At 51.0% G+C, this 21529-nt stretch overlaps 1 protein-coding gene across 8 annotated transcripts in view; it reads right to left on the reverse strand.

The window, feature by feature from the left end:
* Positions 1–242: 242 nt before the first annotated feature.
* The window catches only part of LOC125745953 (spermatid perinuclear RNA binding protein), a 51534-nt gene continuing 30247 nt past the window's right edge, over positions 243–21529 (reverse strand). For 5 of the 8 annotated variants that reach the window (XM_049019289.1, XM_049019292.1, XM_049019291.1 and 2 more), the window contains 16 exons: positions 19780–19991; positions 19421–19589; positions 18604–18748; positions 16317–16411; positions 15942–16037; positions 15463–15574; positions 15192–15289; positions 13878–13983; positions 13651–13734; positions 12658–12866; positions 12180–12335; positions 11567–11701; positions 11190–11330; positions 9965–10091; positions 9832–9882; positions 243–5403 (listed from right to left, as the gene is read on the reverse strand). In XM_049019289.1, the coding sequence (XP_048875246.1) occupies positions 5309–5403; positions 9832–9882; positions 9965–10091; positions 11190–11330; positions 11567–11701; positions 12180–12335; positions 12658–12866; positions 13651–13734; positions 13878–13983; positions 15192–15289; positions 15463–15574; positions 15942–16037; positions 16317–16411; positions 18604–18748; positions 19421–19589; positions 19780–19991 (2031 nt within the window). In that variant the 3' untranslated portion in view covers positions 243–5308. Of the gene's footprint in view, positions 7512–9831; positions 9883–9964; positions 10092–11189; positions 11331–11566; positions 11702–12179; positions 12336–12657; positions 12867–13650; positions 13735–13877; positions 13984–15191; positions 15290–15462; positions 15575–15941; positions 16038–16316; positions 16412–18603; positions 18749–19420; positions 19590–19779; positions 19992–21529 lie in introns of all 8 variants that reach the window. The other 3 variants (XM_049019295.1, XM_049019296.1, XM_049019297.1) reach the window with 3 other exon arrangements.

Here is a 21529-nt window from a genome sequence, read left to right on the forward strand (position 1 = left end):
AGCCAGCTCTGTAAAGCTGCCAGGTCTCCTCTGTCTGATTTTTATTTTAGATGCCAGGTTGCTGAGTGCGGTGAGGCAGCATCGTTTACAGTCATTATTCATGCAAAATAGTTTAGTTGTTGCTCAGTATTCAGCGGGCAGACTTATTTCTCAAGACTTCATCGTCTCCTGAATTACAATCTGCTGACGTCAGTTTCACAGCATTGTTTTATATTTGTCTGACAGAAGGACAAGACAGGCAGTTTGACGAGTCTCAGCACTTTATTGTCAAGCAATAACTTATGGCAGATACAATGACAAACATCACCACGGTGATTTCGCTGCTAATAATTTCATAACACAGAACTAGCAAACAGCTGCAGTGATTTCAATGGGCTTCAAAGCCTGCAGAGCTCACTCGCATAAATTGTGCACAGATTTACCATATCACATTTTTTTTCCTTTACGTTTCAAAAATAACATTTTTGAAGGAACTCCTTGGTATCATTTTGTTTAACAAGTCCATGGAGGTGGGGCAGTTTGGCCAAACTTCTCGGCTGTCGCCGATAGCAAGTCAAACTGCTTAAATTAATTACAGCACTATGAAGCCCTTCACTCGCCAGACTTCACGATTTATGACTGCAACAAATGTTAACACAAAAGGGTCTTATGAAACACAGAAGTATTTAAAATGTATGAGTATATATTTTATGTGTATTATATATTTACATAAACAGTATACGCATGTAGCTCTTCTAAATTATACATTCATACGTTCTACTACAACAGAGAATACATTCCGACCCGCGAGTCTCAATCAGTCGCAGACTTTGCAAAAGGAGCCTGGAGCCTCCACTGAAAAGCTTTAAAAGCACAAATCCGTTTCCTGTCTGTGTACGTGTTTGATGGACCGCCTTCACCACGAGGTCACACTTGTGCTTTGCTCACAGCACAAACATGAAGAAAATTTGAAATTCAGCAACACTGCGCTCTCGCCGAAACAGGATCCCGTTCTATTTCAGCACCTCTGTGCTGAACGGAGAAACTGAATTCCTAGATATCCGAACCCTAGTCCTACATGTGGACCTTTATCGCTATACTGAAGGGCTAAGATTCTTAAATATTTACACTAAGACAGACTGGAATGGAGTAAGCGCAGGTAAGCGGTTATAAAACAGAGGTGAGAAGTCTAAACACAACAGACCAGCTTGGCTCCTTAGTCTTTGGGATATGGGGGGGGGGGAATCATGATGCTAAAAATTTAGGACATTCAGTGAGAAAAAATTACCAGAGAATATAACTGGGACCAGGGAATTGGTAAATATGCCCAGCTGGGCATAGATTTCATCGGGTAGCTTGGGTTAGATCCGCACAGCTGGGGCCACAAGCCTACAGACATATGAGAAAAGCTGAAGGAAACATTGTACCGCTGCTCACCTTTTCCAGGAATCTGCTGAAAACATTCTGGTGCTAATATGGGGTAGACAATAAGGTGCTTGTTTATTTAAAACACTTATTTTAGGCAAGAATTTTTGGGAAAAAAATATTTGGGGCTGCCAGGAGGGCTCCAGCATTTGCTGTGAGCATGGCAGAGGGTGAGGACCGGCGCTGTGTGCCGCACTGACCTCAGGCCGCACGGGGCCCTGTTAGACAGTTGGCTGTTCATTAGCCCTGAGTTTCAGTATTGCTAGTGTGGCTTTGTGCTTGTTCTATCCCAGCATTCCCAGACAGACTCAGCACACCAAACAAAGAAAAAGACTCTCCATTCTATCTCACTAAACAAGCCAGTTTTGTCTGCAGATCTTGAATTAATACAATTCCCTCGCCCCTTTATTGAACTCTTCTTTTCGCCATTGTTACCACTGTGGACCGCAGACATTAACCATTTGCTTTTGCCCTTTTGAATCAAAAAGGATACTCTCTATTCTCTCCAAAGGAAAATTACCCAGCTTAGTTTACATACTATTTATAGCATATAGACCAGAAATACAGAAAGTGTCAGATGGTTCTGTGAGCAGATTCTATCAATATTCCACTGAAAATCTCAACTGTGTCACTAACACCTTTGGTTACACGTTCAGCCAAGTGACTTTGGAATGAAGGAAATCACGGAAATGTTGAAATAAGTCCTAGTGCCCCTTAAGAATATATTTTGAGTGATTGAGGACATGGAAGCCTGATTTATTTCTCTAACAGCTACTTTTAGTTAGTGTTTGTGGAAGACTCAAATACATTCAACTGACTATTTACATCCAGCTCTGCAGCGCAACACTGAAAAGCAGTAATGCAGTAAATGCAGAGAGAGCAGCTCTTCCCCCCACTGCGCCAACGAGCAGCTGAAGCCTGCGTCCCACAGAGGATCCCTACATCTTAGGCTGAAGCGATGGCAGCTTTACAACGACACATGTCAAGACAGAACCAGGAAGAATGTAGGAAGGAACAGCATGAAACTCTCAAAATTACACATCAAGGGTTTGGAAAACTACTACATATTCCTACATAGCAAGATTAAAATAAATAGTATTTCTTAACAGCACAAAGACGTGCCTTTGTCTCACATTCATGTGTCATTATTATTGTTTATATATATTTTTATTTATTTATTTTTTGAACCCGATTCAGAGTAACAAAATACATGGAAGTTCCTTGAACAAACGTGTGAACCACAGATGAGGAACAAACTTACACCAAAATGAGGGAATGTGTTTCACCTTCAGTTCTACATCCAAATTACAGGCGTCTGGAACTGCGAGGTTACTATAGAAAATAAACTTTACAAATTAAAAGTCCAGTTCTCATTTGTAAACAAATATAGCTGATCTTTAAGAAACACAAAAATTGTTTTAAAATGTGTGTGTGTGTGTATATATATATGTTTATGTAAAATATGTATATTATATAGTGAAAACTAATTCAATTGTGCAATAGAACAAAAATGACTAACCATTTCTATTCCATTTTCTAAACTTGTGTGTGTGTGTGTGTATATATATATATATATATATATATATATATATATATATATATAATACAACGCAATTATAGTAATTAGATATACATAGAATTGTTTTGCCATTGAAGAAAGTTTATTTGCCTTTTGGGGGTTACTATGAAAAGTCCCCTCTCTGAAACTAGGAAAAATACATTAGCAATTATACGTTACAGCAGTACAATTGAGTGTTTCCTGCCTACTGATTGTGAGATAGCAAAGGAGCTGGAGGGAGAGCCGTCCTGGGGGAAGCAGCTTTCACCCTCACACTCAGGGCCCACTTCATGCACACGGCCGCTAGCTTTGGTAAGCAAACTGAAACGTCCCGATGCCTGATCTTCTGACGAGGTTACATTTGGCAATTAAATGTGTGCCAAAATGTATATAAATGGAGGGCATGGCTATAAGAGACACCTACACTGATATCTGCTGCAAACGCAAGGCACTGCATACGATAAATACACACCCCCATGTAGGCGGCCTTGTCCAAAAATAGCATTTCTAATTAACTTAGCCTGTATTGATTGATTCCACGGGAATAAATGTGTTGGGGTTAAAAGTCTGACGCCAGACTTTAAACTCTGAAAATAAAACACAGCTATGTGACAGTTATGAAATCGGTAAATAAAACTGAAAATTCATAAGGCGCGTGCAAATACATCAGTAAGCAATGGAAAACCTCGCAGGTGGGTAAAGGGGCGGAGGAGTGATGAGCAGAGGATCTGCTTACGGCACAGCAGCTTTGAAAAGTCAACTATTTACAATAAACTAATCCGAGAACTTCCCTGCAGTCACTGACCACGCGGCTAAATTAAACACACAACTAATTTCGTTGGTCTTTAAAATTGCTTCTGTGGTACCGAGGACTAGTAAATAAACAAAATAAAATACCACCAAGTGTTTTTTTCTGCGACAATATACAAAGTTTTATGTGGTCAGCCTATTCATTTCCCCTAATTAGAAAAAAAATGGATAATTTTAGTTTATGTGACAGATCATGAAAGTTTACTTCAGGAAAGGGAAAAGAAATGTAGACCTTTACAGACCCAGATCTACTTTAAACAGATAACAGCGGCTGTGTGTCTCCACAAGGAGAGACTTTATATGAATTTATTTACATAAAGCATGTTCCAGAATGTGAGGGACGTCTGTGAGCTTCGGTTCCAAATAAACCAGCTCACAATGTTAGCGTGTGCGTTTGTGGAACAGCCGAAAGCAATGACGGCGACATGCAGGACCAAAGGGATCAATCTGACTGCAGCAGAAACGCATGGGGTGCCGCGCCTGCAGCCCTTCAGCAACGTACTCGGGAGTACGACGTGCGTGGGGGACACGGGGCCCAGCACGTCCATCAAAGCATGGACTGGTCTTCATTACTACTGCTCACTCAGTGGTAGAATGGACTGTTGTTGACATTTCTATCATACGAGTTAAGCAGTGGAGTTATGGGAAGAAAGGACCGTAATGGACAGACAGACGGAGAAAAAGCACTGTGCTTCTAGCCACAACCTCACAGAAGACTGAATTGATGGTGGTCCAGGGTACAGCTCAGTAGCTGCCCATAGAGAAACAGTGTACACCACAGTAACCTGCAAGTCAGCAGGATGCGCTGTCTACTGAAAGGTGTGCTTTGTGAGACGGCACCGTGCATACCATCCGCTGGAGAGCGTTTCATTAAGGAGAGAGGTGGAAGGCCCAACTCCTACCCTCAAATAGCGGACATTGAAGGCTGTGCTCTGAAACGCTCAAAGTGGTAAGACACCCCAGAATGTTACTCCAGGCAAACAAGCGGAGGCAACCCGAACTAAACTACAATTACAGGTACAGGACATTCAAAGGTCCTTGCTTCGCCACAGAGTACTACCTTTACGTATAAAAAATTGGAAGAATGCTCTACTCTGATTATACTTACGTTATACTCAGAAACTCTAAAATAATTTATCCAAACTATATACACACATAATATCATTTCTACAAATATATTTATAGTAATAAGCACCATAAATATATATGCATACATTTGTAGTATAATCCCACATACACACGCACACAGTGAATATACAATTAAAATTAAATATTGCAGTGCTGTTTCGGGTAAGACTCAATTGAACATTCACATTGTTTCAAGTAAGCTTTAAGCTAAAAGTTCAGGTGTATTGCTATATAATAAAGACCAAGTTCAGCCTTCGATTTTGCTAAAGTTAACTAAAGTCATATTGCTTTTCCGTTGTTGGGGTATATGCCTTATACGTAGAGATAGTTTGACTGTTCTGTACAGTGGAGATAGCCTGGTTAGGCCGAAAGCGGTAAGAGTGTTTAGAGCCACACAACCTGATGGTTCTAGAAGTCAGAGAAGAGATCTTGAGGACCCAAGTGAATAATAAAAGGTGCGATGGTCCGCGGCTGGTAAAAGGGATTGTCAATGAAAAGACCACCTACAGTGAGAAGAAGAGCAGAGAGACTGCAGTTAATGTCCGGACCTGCAGGAGGCAGCATCACACATTCCAGGTTGGAAATCTCTGCTCTTTCAGCTGTATGTGGGGTTTTCATTGCATCGGGGCGTATCAGGTTAATAAAAAGGACATCAACAACTGAAGTTGCACATTACCAATTCGGACAAAAAAAAAACAAAACAAAAAAAACGTGGAGCCCATTCGTTCGAGATAAAGCAGAGAAATGTAAAAACTGTATGCAATAACTCTGTAGTTCAGACAATGTAGTTAGTAACTCTGGAGAGATAAATTAAAGGGTGATTTTGGAGATCTAGTACAATGCCTGCCATCAAGACGAGAGAGGGCGAGCTTGGGTGAGAGTTTGCAGCAGGGACAGTAACCTCATTGGTCTGGGGGCGGTGGCTTAGTGCTCCCATCCCCCTTTGCAAAGTGAAACAACCCAATCAAAACATGGTATTGCTTGATATCGAACAATTGCGTTTGGAGGAGAGACTGTGCCTTCTCTCGTCAGCGATGACCCTGTCCCAGCCACGGGCCAGCAAAAGCTTATCCTGACAGATCAGAACTCCCCAGACTCCTGAGCTTCAGCCCCAAACAACCCAAAGCTGCCAGAAGGACCAGAATTCCAAATGGGCCGCGCCTAGCATTGGTAGGGAGTTTGGGAGACGGGGATTGGCTGGAAATTGGTCTTCTGGCTAGTTTTGGGCTATCCCTTCTAATATGAGAAAGGCAGATTTTACTCATAACATTCATCAAAACAGAGGGGAAACCATCTTATATACATGAACCATCAGGCGTTGGAAGATGACAGGAGGAAGATGAAGGTGTGTTGTGAGGTACCTGCTGGCCTCATGGGAAAAGACAGACTTGTAGCTCACACAGACACTTCACAAAAATTAAAATAAAAATATGGGACAGTTAGGTAGCAAGTCTTGGTGGACCTTTGTTGCTGCTTTTGATTCCGCCGCGAGTAGCTGCGTTCTTGCCTCTCTGGAGTGTGCGTGTGTTTGGGCCCTTTGCCAGGAACCTCGGGGGGAACCAGCCAAGCGGCCTCTCGCGTTTGACGCACATGCAACTGAAGGCCACAAGAACCCCGTGTGATAGGTGTGCGGTCAGCTATCAGGACCACAAACAGGAGCTCTGCCTTGGCCAAAAGGTAGGCCACAATCGTTTTCCCTTTTTTGATTAATTCCATCATCCATTGATTTCGGACAGGGTAATCAGTCAGAGAATCCTCCCAGGCCTGGTCCTGATAGTCTAGAACATTTCATTTCATCAATATTATCCTTCGTCGCTAAGACGTTTTCTGTCCGTTGCTGTCGTTCGCTGTGTATGTGCAGAGCAGTACTGTAATCTGTTCATTTTCTAGGGCTTAACAATTAATTTAAAGCAGTAAACCATTACATATGTTAGCCAACTGTGGCTTCGAAGCCATTTTTGGAAGAGTTTTAAGAGAAAGGCAAAAGTCAGAGAGAGGCAGCTAAAGATCAAAAGCCCCAAATTGCCAAGCTGACAACCAGAAATCATCTAGCCTCTCCTATGATCCACCACCGTACTGGGCAATTAAGTACCAGCAAAGAATACCAGTGTTAGCCTTAATGCTAAAGCCCCAGAATGCACTTACGATGCTAAAGGGCTGTATACACCAGTCAGTACTCAGGTGTTGTAAGATACAAAGGTTTATTCACCAATGCTGGCAGTATCGTCTATACATCCTTCACATAGCTGGTCACCTTTACAGTGTGTGTCAGAGTCAAATGTTACAGCCCGTAAACGCTCCCCCCAGAGAAAAACACCACATCAACAACAAAAAAAAATGCCTGTATAATTTATATTCCAAGACTGAGGTAACATTTCACAGTACAAATCCTCAAAATTTTAATGAACAAACCTGCTTTTTAAATTTTTAAAACGATGTTTTAAAGTAGAAAAGAAAGCACAAAAATCCCCTTCTAAAAATCTGTACAGTTTGGGTTGAGTAACGGGGGGGGGGGCGGCCTGGGGCCCTCAGTGCTAAAAGAAGGAGTAGTGAGGGATTGGGTAGGCGGGCACTTTCATGACAGGCAACAGAAGCATTCTCTTGGGCAGACCTAGGAGAGAAAAATGGAGAGAGGTCTGCGTGTGCGGGCAGGTCACTGGGCAAACCAGAGCGGTGCTTTTAAGGAGAGAACCAGACCGATGAGGGAGAGTGAACGAGTGAGTGAGCCTTTCCACAGGAGGGCACATCTGAGGAACGAGTGAACGTGGAAGGAGAACCAACTACACATCTATCTCACAGGTCATTCGCTGAATCATCTAGAAATCAGCATAGATCCAACTTACGTTAAACAACAAAAAAAAAGCCCGGACGTCTGGAAGGAGATTTAAGGAAGACGAGCAGATTGCAAGTCGATATGTTGATACTGCCTTCTGCTGACATTCTGAAATGAACAGCTACATTTTAAATCAATACTCAGGACTCTACTCAAGATTATGCTTGAAACTGTGAGACTAATAAAATAAATCTAATTTCATACCTGACGCAGCATGTATTTATAAGTTTATATAAGTTTTTAATAAAGTCTGAGAACATGGATCTTTTGATACCTTTTATAGTAATATTTAGTGTGCAGAGAACCTGTCTCTTCTTCAAAGAGAGTGATGTTCAGGAAAGAAGATAACGTCACGTTTGTTGGAGGACTCTCGCTCGGCCTGCGCCTGGGCTCTCGCCTAGCAAACGCCGAGCCCCCTTTCTGGTGCAGTGTGCAGTGTGCAGTGTGCGTGTTCTTGTGGCCTGGGTGTGGCGGCCCGCAGCCGCTCTGCAATTCCCTCACGTTGTTTCACCACCCCCACCCCCCATCGAGAAATCACAAAGCAGCAACAGGAGGCAGAACGCCACGGATAACGAAATCAAATTAGGATGGAGATAAATCGCATGGCTGTTCGTGGGATTACCGACATGCAACGACTTCCAGAAGCAGTAGACGTGTTGTTATCGCTCAGCCAAATACCTGCTGTCCCGCTTTGCTTTGCCACACGTGGGGCACAAAAGGAACCGTCTTTATGTGGCAGGGAGAGAGCAGGCGCCTGGCCGCCCAGCCCACGCCAAAGGGACGGCAGAGGAGCCCAGTCCCACACGGCGCCCCACAGTGCAATGGCTCCATATTCTCCCCCTGCACATAAGGCTCATTCAAAGTGCCCAGGAAGACTGGAAGGTGGGGGTCCCAATGCCAATCTGAGAAAGAGCCCCCGCTTCCTTGGGGTGCCCTAGAAGCTCTCGGTTGTGTGTTGGGTTCCCGTGTTGGGGTGTCAGTGGGCTGGTGGGTGGACAGGTGCATAACTGCAGCTGCTGGGTTGTTTTCTCCATAGACAGACACCCGGCTCACCCCCCAGGGTCTGGGGCTATTCCTACTGCCCCTGGTTCACCCCCTGGGTCTGGGGCTATTCCTACGGCCCCTGGTTCACCCCCCAGGGTCTGGGGCTATTCCTACTGCCCCTGGCTCACCCCCCAGGGTCTGGGGCTATTCCTACTGCCCTGGCTCACCCCCCGGGTCTGGGGCTATTCCTACTGCCCCTGGCTCACCCCCCAGGGTCTGGGGCTATTCCTACTGCCCTGGCTCACCCCCCGGGTCTGGGGCTATTCCTACTGCCCCTGGTTCACCCCCCAGGGTCTGGGGCTATTCCTACTGCCCCTGGCTCACCCCCCAGGGTCTGGGGCTATTCCTACTGCCCTGGCTCACCCCCCGGGTCTGGGGCTATTCCTACTGCCCCTGGCTCACCCCCCAGGTCTGGGGTTATTCTTGTTGCCCCTATGCTGAATATTATTCGGCAGAGTGTGTCACATGCACTGCTGCTCTGTAATGCAATTGGCCTCATCGACAATGACTCCATACTAAATGTATACACAAAAACGAAGCCAAACTTTCCTTACAGCAGAGCCTGGGTACGATTGTCATGTGAGTGGTGGTGGCAAGTACATGGCCAAAGCTGGGTCTGTGTGACACCCCCCCCCCCCCCCAAATGAGAATGGCACTGGAGTCCCACCCCACCAGATGCTTGCTGGCACCACTTTGAATGGGGTATCCGTTGGCTGTAGACATCGAGGAGGAATGTCCAGAGTCAGAATGGGGGGGGTGGGGGGGGGGGGGGCGGGCAGGCAAACTGGCGAGCAGCAGTTTGGACACTCAGGCGAAGCACAGCAAGGCTTTGCTCCAACCACAGGAAGAACCAAAAGGTTATGACCGTTTCCATTTTTCATTTGCTTCAAACAAAAGACGGGATTCTCAATTTTGATTTCATCCCCCCTCCCTTTTTAAAAAAAACTCAATTTCTTTGGGATGGTCGCTGCCATCAGCTTCTCTCTTGTGCCTGTCTGGAAATTGTGGCGGTAATTTGTGACGCTGGACTGAGATGAGGGGGGTGTTTACGTACCATATGCGGGAGCGGCGGCAGCCGCGCTGTACCCGTAGGGGGTGCCGTAGCCTGCAAGCACATATCAGCCGCGTTAGTGGCGGGGACAGTGGGCGCAGTGGTGTCCTAAAGCAGGGAGGGGGCGCTCATGCACCTGGAGTGACGTATCCGGGCGTGGCAGCGGCGGCGGTCACAAAGCCCCCCCGGGCCAGGGCTCCTCGTCCTCGGCCGCGAACAGCCTGGGCCGCTGCAGAAGCTGCTGCGGCGATGACGCCTTTCGCCTGAGGGGGCGACAGTGAGCGAGCAGATCCCTCAGAGGACACCCCCACCCCATCAGGGTCAAGACGGTTGCGTTACTCTGCAGTCACACATGGGCTCAGCTCTCTTGCCTACTCGCTCCTATAACTACATACATAGGGCAGGACGTCCGACGGAACACAGGTGACCAACAGGAACCAGCCAATAAGCGCAGGAATGTCGCATCGCTGCCAGCTGAGCTACCGTTGTTCCCCTGACCAGGCACATTTTTGCTCTCTCCCAGCATCCTACACCAGGTATTTGATGTTCTTGACTGTCTGGCTTCGTCTAGGGTAGGTATGAAATCGCATACTTGTTTGCTGTGTAGCAGGCGAAATATAGCGTGCAAAGTGAGCAGTATATGCAAATTCTCAGTATAGGTATGACCATATGCAAACGGCAGCCAGATGGCGTGGTACATTCTACGAAATTCCAAAATGTGCAAAATGATTGACGCCAAGCCATCCCACAAGGCCACTGGCACTACAATCAGAGACGAAGAATGTCACTTACTCAAATTTGAGTGAAATTTATACAAAGACAACACTTTCTCTACCACCTTAAGTAAAAAGCAAGACCCAGTTAGACATTTGAATGTGCTATTTTTGTTGGCAGTTTATAACAATTTTTCACTTTCACAGGGGTCATAACTGGGTTAGGCTATATGCAAGAAGGCAGCTGCAGGCATACTGTTCTCATGCAGACTTATAGTGTGTACTACATTAACTGTCAAGTAGTAGGCTTCTGGAGACATTCAGTACCTACTGTGTAAGTACGTGATTTTGGACACACCCCATGTGTGTCTGGGTTCTTGATTGTGTGGTTCCGGTGTGCAGGGAGCTGGGAGAGAGCAAAGGTGGGACCTGTCTAAGGGTGTCTGAGGGCTGGCTTGAGAAACACTGCCTAGGGAAGGTGTGCGTGCTGTACGTGGTGTGGTGAAGATCCGTGTGAGAACATCAGCGCATCGGGCAGGAGAGACACACACAGACACACAGGAATAAAACATGCTTAAGCGGCTCTGTAAGGCGGCTGCAGCCGGCTGACTAGGAAGCCGCATCTCGGCCATGTGCTACGGCACCGACCTGAGGGATAATTTTCTTCTTCTTGTTGCCGGCGGCGTTGGGACCAGAAAACAGCTTCTCCAGGGCAGCCAGGGCGGCGCTGGCCTTGGCTACTTTCTTATTGGGTCCGGCTCCACGGAACTTCTGGCCATCCACCTCCACCTGCAGGGACGAGAGGGCAGAGCTGGCGGCTGGGGCGAGGGCGGAGCTGGGGGGGAGGGGGTGGAGCCGAGGGTAGGACTGCGGGCAGGTGGGCCACAGTACGGCTGATAGTGGGTGATCCGTATGAGGGGCGCCCCACAGCGGAGGGGCGCCCCACAGCGGAGGGACGCCCCACAGCGGAGGGACGCCCCATAGCGGAGAGACGCCCCATAGCGGAGGGACGCCCGCTGACTCGCCTCCATGACGAAGCGTTTGTCGTGGCTGCCGCCGCTCTCGGAGATGAGCTCGTACTTGAGGCCGCGCCGCTTCTCGTTCAGCTCCATCACCGGGTTCTTGCCGCTGGCGGTGAGTATAGGACCCTGAGTGCGTAGCTGCAAGACACAGACAGGCTGCAGTGAGGAGCCCCCTTTAGAAAGCACCTACAAGTCCATCCGAACCGTCTGTAGCAGCACAGGCTGGCTGAGATACCAATGGAGTATTACAGTGATTCTCAACCCGGTCCTCAAGGACCCACAGACAGTCCATGTTTTCGCTCCCTGTCAGAAAGACCACATTTTTGCTCTCTCTCAGAAACGTTAACTTTCTGGGAGTCCCGGAGGACTGGGTTGCGAAACACCAAAGAATAAGATTTATTAATTACTCATTTGAAAGAGAGGAAGTTTGATACATCAGGCATGAGCATGCAATCTGATTGGCTGTACTGGTTAATGAGTCTCAAACGAGACTGGTGTCAATTCGCCACAAGCTCGACACGACAGCCCGGCCCAGTCAGAGCCCCAGGCGCCCCAGTGACAGCGGGCAGGGCGTCCCCAGGAGTCCTCGGGTTCTTAAGAGGCGGGAGCCCCGCACCTCCAGTGTGTTGGAGCCATCTGTGGCGGAGTTGGTGGCGTTATTGCTCGGGTTCGAGGACGTCTCGCTCTTGCCCTCGCTGTCCGACTTCTCGTCCGCGCTCATGGAGTCCAAGTCGGCATCAAAACCGGTGGGGTAGCCCATGGCCTGCAGAACCTGAAAATGGGAAGGGTGATTAAAGATGAGAGGCTGCCACAGAGAGCTGCTGCGCCCTCATGGCGTCCGTGACCAGGAGCTGGCAGGCGAGGGCGAGACCGGAGTGACAGTGACAACGCTGATGCGCCCCTTCACTTCTAAGAGAAGGCTCCCTTTGACCCACATTCCCAGTACTTCCAGTACTCCCAGCACCGCTCCCTTAGGGGATCGTGATTAACCCAGCAATACCACATGATTAATGTCAACTGGGGCGATCTGCTAAATTCCAAACCAAATCCACTGTGGCCACACCCCCCATACCATGTGGCCACACCCCCCATACCTTAACCGCCACGTGCAGCTTGGCCGTTTTCTTGGAGGAGCCTGAAGCTTCGTAGACGGTGCCGTCGACGTCGACGGACATGGTGAAGACGGGCGCGTGCACCGGACCGGACTGCGACAGCAGCTTGTACTGCAGACCCGGACGGATCTGGTTCAGCCGCATCAGGGCGTTCATCGGCTGATTGCTGTCTATTGCTTTGCTGTCTAGGACTGCAGAGAGGGGAAAGTGAGCCGGAGGGAGGGGGGGGGGCAGCAGAAGGGAGGGGGAGTACCCAGGGAGTCCCAAGAACAAGGATAGAGGCATGAGGCAGGGCAGCCAATAGCCAGCATCAGACATCGCTGATGTAAGAGCAATACGTGGCATTAGAGTGGCTGTCGTCATAGGGACAGATGCGTGACCTCATCCCAGATTATTTGTGATGAGGTCTGCTGAAAATGTAAAGGATTTAAGCTGGCTGCTGAAATGCTGAGGATTTTTATTTAGAGAAAGAGTTTAGTCAAAAATGACAATCCAGGATTAAGACTGAGAAGTTAAAAAAGTAGAGGGCAAAATCGGTGAGGTTTAAGCTGAAAACGAAAAGCACGCATTACAGGCCTGGTGTTTGTGACAAAAGGCTTGTGAGAACAGCGTCTCCATGTCTCCAGGCGTAATGCTTATGAACTGGGGGGTGGGATCAGGCATGGGGAGGGATAATGAGGGTGTCCCTCTGCCCAGCAAGGTGCACCCTGGTGTTCACTCTTTTCTGAGAGTAATTATAGCCAGGCTCCGGGCCAATAGCAAGTCACCCACAGCAACGAAACCACATGACCTCTCTGCCTCCATATGCATATCCCCTTCCTCTGTCACTGGCCTCAGTGTGCCTGTCTGGGATGCATCTCCCCCTGCCCCCTCAGTGAGGAACCCCCCCAGGCATCCTAGCGGCAGCCTGGCATCATTCTGCGATAATGAGCCCAACGGCCTACCGCATGGTCACCACTGGAGGGCGCCACTTGCCTTTCCTTAGGTTGCGCTTCATCTTCTTGATGAGGTCTTTGTCATCCGTCACGCCATCCTCATAAGGCCTCTTCAGACCCGTCCCTGTGAAGAGCCATAGGCACAGCACTGTCAGATGGGGAGGGCAGCCAGATAGGGGGCAGGCAGGCAGGCAGGCAGACCGGCAGACAGGAAGGCAGGCAGGCAGGCAGACAGACAGTCAGAGAGCCAGACAGACAGACAGGTACCTTCTTTTTCTGACCACAAGTACTTCTGGGAGGGTTTGCTTGATGGCAGAGGGTCCATCTCCAGGACCTTGTAGATCTGACCGAAAGCCAGGAACCGAAGGGCGTGCTGAAACACAAAGGCCAGCAGGGGGGTTAATGAGCAACTCCCTCATCTGCAGAAACGCAGGGGCAGAGGAAGGGGAGCCATGTTTGGGTAACGAAGAAGCTAGAGGACAGTAGGCCAGGACGGAGCCGGGAGGCGGGAGGCAGGAGCCGAGAGGCGGGAGCCGGGAGCCGAGAGGTGGGAGCCGGGAGCCGAGAGGTGGGAGCCGGGAGCCGAGAGCCCGTCTTCGGCATAAACGGCGCGGTGAGCGAGCGCACTGCGGCGGAAGCGCTGCTATTAGCTTCTCTGCTCAAACAGGCCGGAAATAAGGTGCAAACTCATTTTTAGGTCCGTTTACCCCCAGCTGGTATGACGGGACTCCTGAGGGAAAAAATGACTTGACGACCTACACATTTATCAAACTTCAGTTAAAGATTTAGCTCCCTTTCCAAAAATACACCAAATTCTAGGCAGGAAATTTATTTATTAAATACCTGGAAGAGACGTGGGTGCTCTTCCTGTGATACTTTAAAGTCCAGCATTTTTAGACTGCTTATATGCGTGACTTGTTATCCACAAAACAAAAACAATGTTATTTTGGTCCTTAGTGACCCAAACAAAGAACACGTCACTAATGATCCGCAGACATTCCTACAAGTGTAGCGCTCAGATTTATCTTAAACAGTAGAGCTCAAATTGACACGCATTCAAATTTTATTTCTGTTTAGCTGACAGCGTTAAATTATGAGACATAACTGGTAAGATCCACTAAGGGAGAAAAAGGCAATTATTTAGGAATCCCCTCAACAAACACCACATGAAATTTTAAGCCCAAGTGAAAATGTATTGGCATGAACAGTATGACAGAGATGCTGCAGGGGGCCTTAATATACCAGTGAGACAAACACCGTGTGAGCCTGGCATTAATGCATTATACAGCTCTTACACAAAGACCAGGGGGGGTAAAGGAGCCCCTCAGCATCGTTAGATTATAGACTCGTGGGGGCAGAGCTGCACTGCGACTTTGACTACAGTGTAAGAGCCCCAGGGCCTCATGGGAAACCGGCTTGCTCTCTACACACAGCCAGACACCTTTAGGCTCGCGGTGACATGGCATGGCGCTATCCGGGGTGCGAGGCGGGGGAGGATCTGTGCTGGGCAGCGACTGGCTTGCAGAGAGGGCTATGGAAAAGGGGGTCCCTCTGCCCGAATCCGGGACGGCCCTCTCTCACCTGGGCACTGGCGGTGACTGCCTCGGCCTCCTGCACCGTCATGGCGGACAGCGTGTCCGTCGGCTCCTTCTCGCACGGGTCGTGTAAGCCTGGGCCACCTTGGAGAGACAACCGGCATCCGGTCACCTCCCGTCCGGCTACAAGGCCGGACCCCCAGAGGACATGAGATCCCCCTCGTATCCAGCAAAGAGCAACTCACTGCCGTCAAGCGTGAGCCCCAGCAGGCCATAGCCATGCGATTCTCCCGCGTCCTGCCCGCGCTGCTCCTTACCTGGGAGCAGGATGCCGGAAGCCAGGCACTCCATCACCCTGCGCAGGGCCTCGCCCGCCCCCAGCGGCCGGCTGCATGTGGCGATAGCTTTCTCACAGATCAGCTCCAGGGGCTGTCATCGAGGCGGGGGGGAGGGTGACACACTTAATCTATTTCGCCACTTACATGTGCAGGTATCTGCTCAATCAGCGCAGGTTATTCACTACAGTGAGGTACAACAAGGGCAGCCGGGTAGCTATCAATCTCTATCCTGCCTGCTGCCACACACACATTACTGATATGAGGAGTTACTCGATAGAGATCAGTAAATACCCACTACAGCAAAACAGTCAATTCGGGGCATGTTATCTCCATTTTTGTGCCATTCTCCATTGTGTGCCGTTACATAACAGGCCAACACGAAGGTTGACCGAAGGAGTCCGGGCCTCAAACATCCCAGCATGCACCTCTGCCTTCCCAGCATGCCCCAGGGCACTCACCCATCCCTTGAGAGCTTCCCATGCAGGCACCCTGTTGCACATGTCCCGCAGGATTCTCAGCACGATTACACCCGACTTCAGGCCGTTGACTCGCGCCTAGAGGTTGGGGGGGGGGGGGTTAATGCCCACACACAGCCCAGAACAGGCGACCACACACTAAACAGAGCTGGAGGTGGCACAGGAGCACAAGTCGGGGGGGGGGGCACACAAATAGTGCAGCTTTAAAGAGGAAGCCAAAGGAGAAATGTGCCAAATTCTGCTTTTGTAGCCTTGTGTGTTTATCTTTTGGGCTACTGAGAGAGAGCCGGCAGAGAGGCGGGCCAGCTGGCCAGCACCATGAGGCTGCGAGGGGAGCAAGGTAAGGAGGAGGCCAACCTGGAACCATTTGGCATGTCGCAGAGATGCCAGAGCGACCAGACAGCTCTGCCGGTCCAGCAGGTCGGGAGCTTCTGCTGGCTCAGTGTGCTCTTCTGGGGAAAGAGCAGAAGAGAACAGAAGCCTGAGCACGGGGACGGCGGCAGTGGCAGCACCACAGTCCTGTCGCCAGCTCTATTCTTTCTTCTTTCGTTAAGCAAAGAAATATTTGTTGCAGCCGCAACTGCAGCTGTACCAGGTCAGCATGTCACCCGACGGGGAGGGGGGAGCAGAACGCTGGCAACTCCGGGGACAGCTAGGAAAGTCGGAGCTCAGACACAGCAAACGCGCTGTTCTCAGAGACCGCCGCAGATACCTCACTTTCAGCAGTTTTGGGGGCACAAAATGCCTAAACAGCAAAAAATAACAATAAATAATGATTTTTTTTAAAACAAACTTCCCGAATAACCTAGAGACTCCCCAAACTACAAAAAGGCAGGTGGGTAATTGGATTTGATAGAGCGACTCTGTCTGGCCCTTAGACAGTGAGTAGAGATGGAACTGGTCGTTGGAAAAGAGTTAAATTACATCACACTGCAAATAAGTGCAGAAAATACATGCATAACCAATCGTAAAAAGCATAATTAATCATTAATTCAAGCCTGTGACTTACTATTTTAATCATGGCAGTCTGCCACTTACAAAATGGTATAAGCTCCCCAAAGTGGTGTTTGAAGCCAACGCTTTATGCGTTTGTAGCTAAATGTCAATTCAGAATGGCTTCATATTTAAAAAAAAAAAACGACGTTAAAATTCATCTGAGGCCAGTCTGTAAACAAGCAGCAGGCAGACTCTGCTCCCAGTGCAATAATGAATCGTCCCAGTTTGACTGCTAGAAGATGAGCTGGTTTTGTCGCTGACAAGGCCCTTGACCTGGCCCCTGGAGAGCAGGGATTTCGGCCTGATTTACTCCACCCCCTGTCTCATCGCTCATCTGGCACGTCCCAGTGAGCCCCCGGCGAGTCCCCCCTCCCCGAGCGCTGCGTCAAACGGGCAGGACACAGCCATCCCCGGCGGATTCAGATTCCCTCTGCGTGCGAGTGACGGGGGTCTGCATGCCCAGGAGGAGGAGAAGGAGCGCACCTCCTTCACCGGACCAGTGAGGCCGGGCCGCTTGAAACACATCACGCGGCATGCAGGAGGGTCTCCCCATCGGCGCCCAGGAGGCCGGAGGAGAATAGGAAAGCAGCCACAGCCATTAAGAGTGCACGGAGACGTACACACCATTGATCATGTCCCCCTCATGACTAATCGTAATCTAATTACGCTTCTGTAGATAGGGGCTATCTGGCCAACGCTGCCGAGTTTAAGGTCTAATCTAACAGCATGAGCTCGGAATGTGGAAACACTGTCTGCTTATTAAACACACAGACACACACGGAAAAGCTCTTCCATCAGCTAGGGGCAGATTATCGGGGAATTCCCTGAAGAAACTTCAATGCCAGCTTTGAAGCATTTAAGAAGGCCCAGCATCGGGTCGATGCGTTCCCACAGTGACGGGAGCACAGTGGGCAGGGCCAGTGTGGTGGCACGTCCCCAGTTTTTACACCATTAAGACGGAGGATTAGTGAGGCTCACAGCTCCCCTTCATCCGCAGTGGGTCATGATACGATCGAGGCGTCTCTGACGCACCACATGGATGGGCATGACAGCACCACGCCATGCAACAACCTGGAGTCCAGAGGCCGGACAGAGCCAATTCCCAGGTCAGATCTGCACGCCTCTGCCTGAGAACCAAGAGATGAGAGCAACCTGCGTGAAGTGGAGCGACCGCGAGAAGGACGAAGCGAGGTCTCGCACAGCAGGTCTCCCACACCGCAGGGGAGACCAAGGAAGGCCAGTCGGTCAAAGGTACAAGGCAATCCTGCCCAAGCCAGGCACACCTTCTTCTGCTTCGCCAGCAGGTGGTGCCGAGTTCGAGTCTGCATCCTTAGGTAAGTCAACCTGACAGAAACGGGACCAGTACAGCTCCTCACCCCTTACCTCGTTGTCCCACTATGTTCCCCATACCTCTACTGAACTAGGGAGAGGTTAACACTGACCAGCAGGAGGCAGCTCAGGGCCGAAGCCTACAACATGAATCAGAGGCGGCTAAGGGCAGATATATGCCTGTGCATTGTGTTCAGCAGATTTGAAGGGAACGTGGACGGCTAAGTGTAGAGATCAAAGCTACCCCGAAATGCCAGATGGAGCCCAGCCCTTCCACGTGGCCCCCTCCCATCTCTGACGACGCCCCCGCCTTGGTTACCTTCATCCCCCTGGCTGCTCTCCTCCCTCATCTGCAGGGAGGTCAGGGCCACCTTCAGCGTCAGCTTGGGCTCGGAGGTGCCGTGCACCAAGATGGCCGCCTCCCGCACCGAGTGTGTCACCTCATACGGCTCCTCGGTCAGTTTCTGTGGGCGGGGTAAGCCAGTGTCAGGGGGTGTGGGGGAAGCCAGTGTCAGGGGGTGTGGGGGAAGCGGGGTGTGCTCAGACAAACACTGCCATTAGCTGTGACACGCTCACTAGCACACATACACAGAAAGACGTACATACACACCCTGAACACATCGCTAATCAGCACCCGGCCCGCAGGCCGCTCCCAACTCTGTGACGAACGCTGAGTGTACAGCGACGTCCCGTGCCACCCCAGGCCAGGCCCCCTGAGCAAGGCTCAAGATCCTCTTCCCATTACAGTCCATACGATAAATTCCAGTGTGTCAGCAGAGGCTGCATGTGATGCAGTGCCTCTCCCGGACTCCACGTAAACAAGCCGCCCCCCCTCCCCGGTTCAGGTTACGAATAAGCCCCCACCCCGGCGAGACCGCAGATGCGGCAAGCACATGAGAAATACCCCTTACTGGCAGCACACATTCCCGTTCTGGAGCCGCCACTAATTAGTGCCTTGTTCGTCAAACGGATCTTTAAATGTTTCGGCTCCATGTGTTCGTGCGGGGGGTGGGGGATCGGACCTCTTTCGGGCCAGCGCTCCGGGTATAATCTGCAGGCGTGTCCCAGGCAAGGGGGAGAGGTCCCAGTCCCGGTACAGTGGGCGGGCGCAGCACTTGGTTCCGCGCGGCCCTTACCTTGATGTGCATCGGCAGCCTCTCGCACACTGTCTGCAGCAGTGTTTCTGTGGGCTTCTCCCGGCACATCAGCACCAGCTCCAGGTCCATGTCCTCCTTGATTAGCAGGCCCTTGGCCACCAGGCCAACCCGGACCACGCCGCACAGCAGCCCCCCGCTGGGCTCCCTACTTGGGGCAGCAAGTGACACGGGGGCTGTCAGGGGCTACACACGGTTTCCCCCGTCATGCCATGGCAGCACCATACAGAGAGCTTCTCGGCCCCCATTAACACCCAAAACCAAAAAAACTTAAGTAAACGGACCCACAAAAATACCCAGAAATCACAACTGAGGCGGTGACGGCGCGTGGCTCCGCCTACTTGGCTCCGTCGTCCGAGCCGTTGCTTTCGGGCTCCTGGGAGGTGGTGGCGGGCCGGTTCAGCTCGTCCAGCCAGTCGGAGACGTGCTTGAGGGCACACTCCACCGTGGACACCAGGGTCTGCACGGCCTCCAGCTCCTCCGGCGACGGGTAGATGGCAGAGTGCTTCGCCATCACGTGACGGTCATCGTTGCCGAATGAGCGGATGGACCTCTGTGAGGATGGGAAACGACACAAAAATCCTGAGGATGATAGACGACCCCCCCCACTAAACACCCACCCAAAGAGTCATTAAAAGCATTTGTTTAGACAATGTCCTAAAATGGCGTTCACCTCCATGGTATAGCATGAATCGATCGCTCAGCGCGTTTCCATTGCAGGAGGGCACTGGGCATGGAGGTGACACCCATTTATAATAGGCAGCTGTGTCAGAGACTCACCAGCGGCCTTCGCCCCCCCCCCACCCCCCACCCCCCATAATGGGGCACAGGGACGCAGACACACACCTCACACACATAAACACACATCATAGTATCAGTCTGTGTTTGTCTTCAGGCTGACAGGTACTGAGGAAAATCTCAGAAATGCCCCCTCCCCCATTAATTCGAATGAGGCCCCTGAGCTCCAAGCTCCTCTTCACAATGTGCGAGTCCCCCCACACTGACAATATCCCCAACCTGACTGAAGCTGCTGGGTTAAGGGTCAGAGAGGCAAGACACCCAGCTGGGTAGAGAGTCAGCCCGCTTCCCCCCCGCCCCAGTCCGTGCCTATCCCACCCCTCCTGAGAATGGGGGCTCCCCGGCTCTCCTCCCATGGATGAGCACATTATCGGGACGGAAGGGGCATTAGCTCCCGCCTGCCGAATTAGGCGTCCGCTCATGCACGCAGGCCCCTCGCCGTCGGATGGACGTGAACGCGGCGAGCCCCCGCGACAGTGACACAACAGAGCGCGGGTGGGCTTCCCTGTGCCGCCGCTACGCACCAGCGGGCATCGGGGGGGGGCACAGCCACTGGTTTATGAGGCGTGGCTAATGTAGCGCGGCGCATCGCTATAAAACACATGCCGACAGGCAGAACAGCCCCGGTGGTGGCCCCCCAGGCCCAGGGCCACGCTGTAAATCACAGCCGTTTACAAGGGCGGTCCTGCCCCTGACAGCCACCGGCAGCAGCGCCATGCAGGCGCGGGCACCCTGATCGTCGCTGCAGACGCTGGTCGGCACCCTGATCGCTGGTCGGCACCCTGATCGTCGCTGCAGACGCTGGTCGGCACCCTGATCGCTGGTCGGCACCCTGATCGTCGCTGCAGACGCTGGTCGGCACCCTGATCGTCGCTGCAGACGCTGGTCGGCAACCTGATCGTCGCTGCAGACGCTGGTCGGCAACCTGATCGTCGCTGCAGACGCTGGTCGGCACCCTGATCGTCGCTGCAGACTCTGGTCGGCACCCTGATCTCTGGTCGGCACCCTGATCGTCGCTGCAGACGCTGGTCGGCACCCTGATCGTCGCTGCAGACGCTGGTCGGCACCCTGATCGTCGCTGCAGACGCTGGTCGGCACCCTGATCTCTGGTCGGCACCCTGATCTCTGGTCGGCACCCTGATCTCTGGTCGGCACCCTGATCGTCGCTGCAGACGCTGGTCGGCACCCTGATCGTCGCTGCAGACGCTGGTCGGCACGCCTGGCTTTGTGCTCAGCGTACCGTGGGGACGTCTGAGGACACTTTTCCGGTCCACACAATATAAACCCCCATTT

The sequence above is a fragment of the Brienomyrus brachyistius genome, chromosome 7 (genome assembly GCF_023856365.1).
Source record: "Brienomyrus brachyistius isolate T26 chromosome 7, BBRACH_0.4, whole genome shotgun sequence".
Classification (NCBI taxonomy): Eukaryota; Metazoa; Chordata; class Actinopteri; order Osteoglossiformes; family Mormyridae; genus Brienomyrus; species Brienomyrus brachyistius.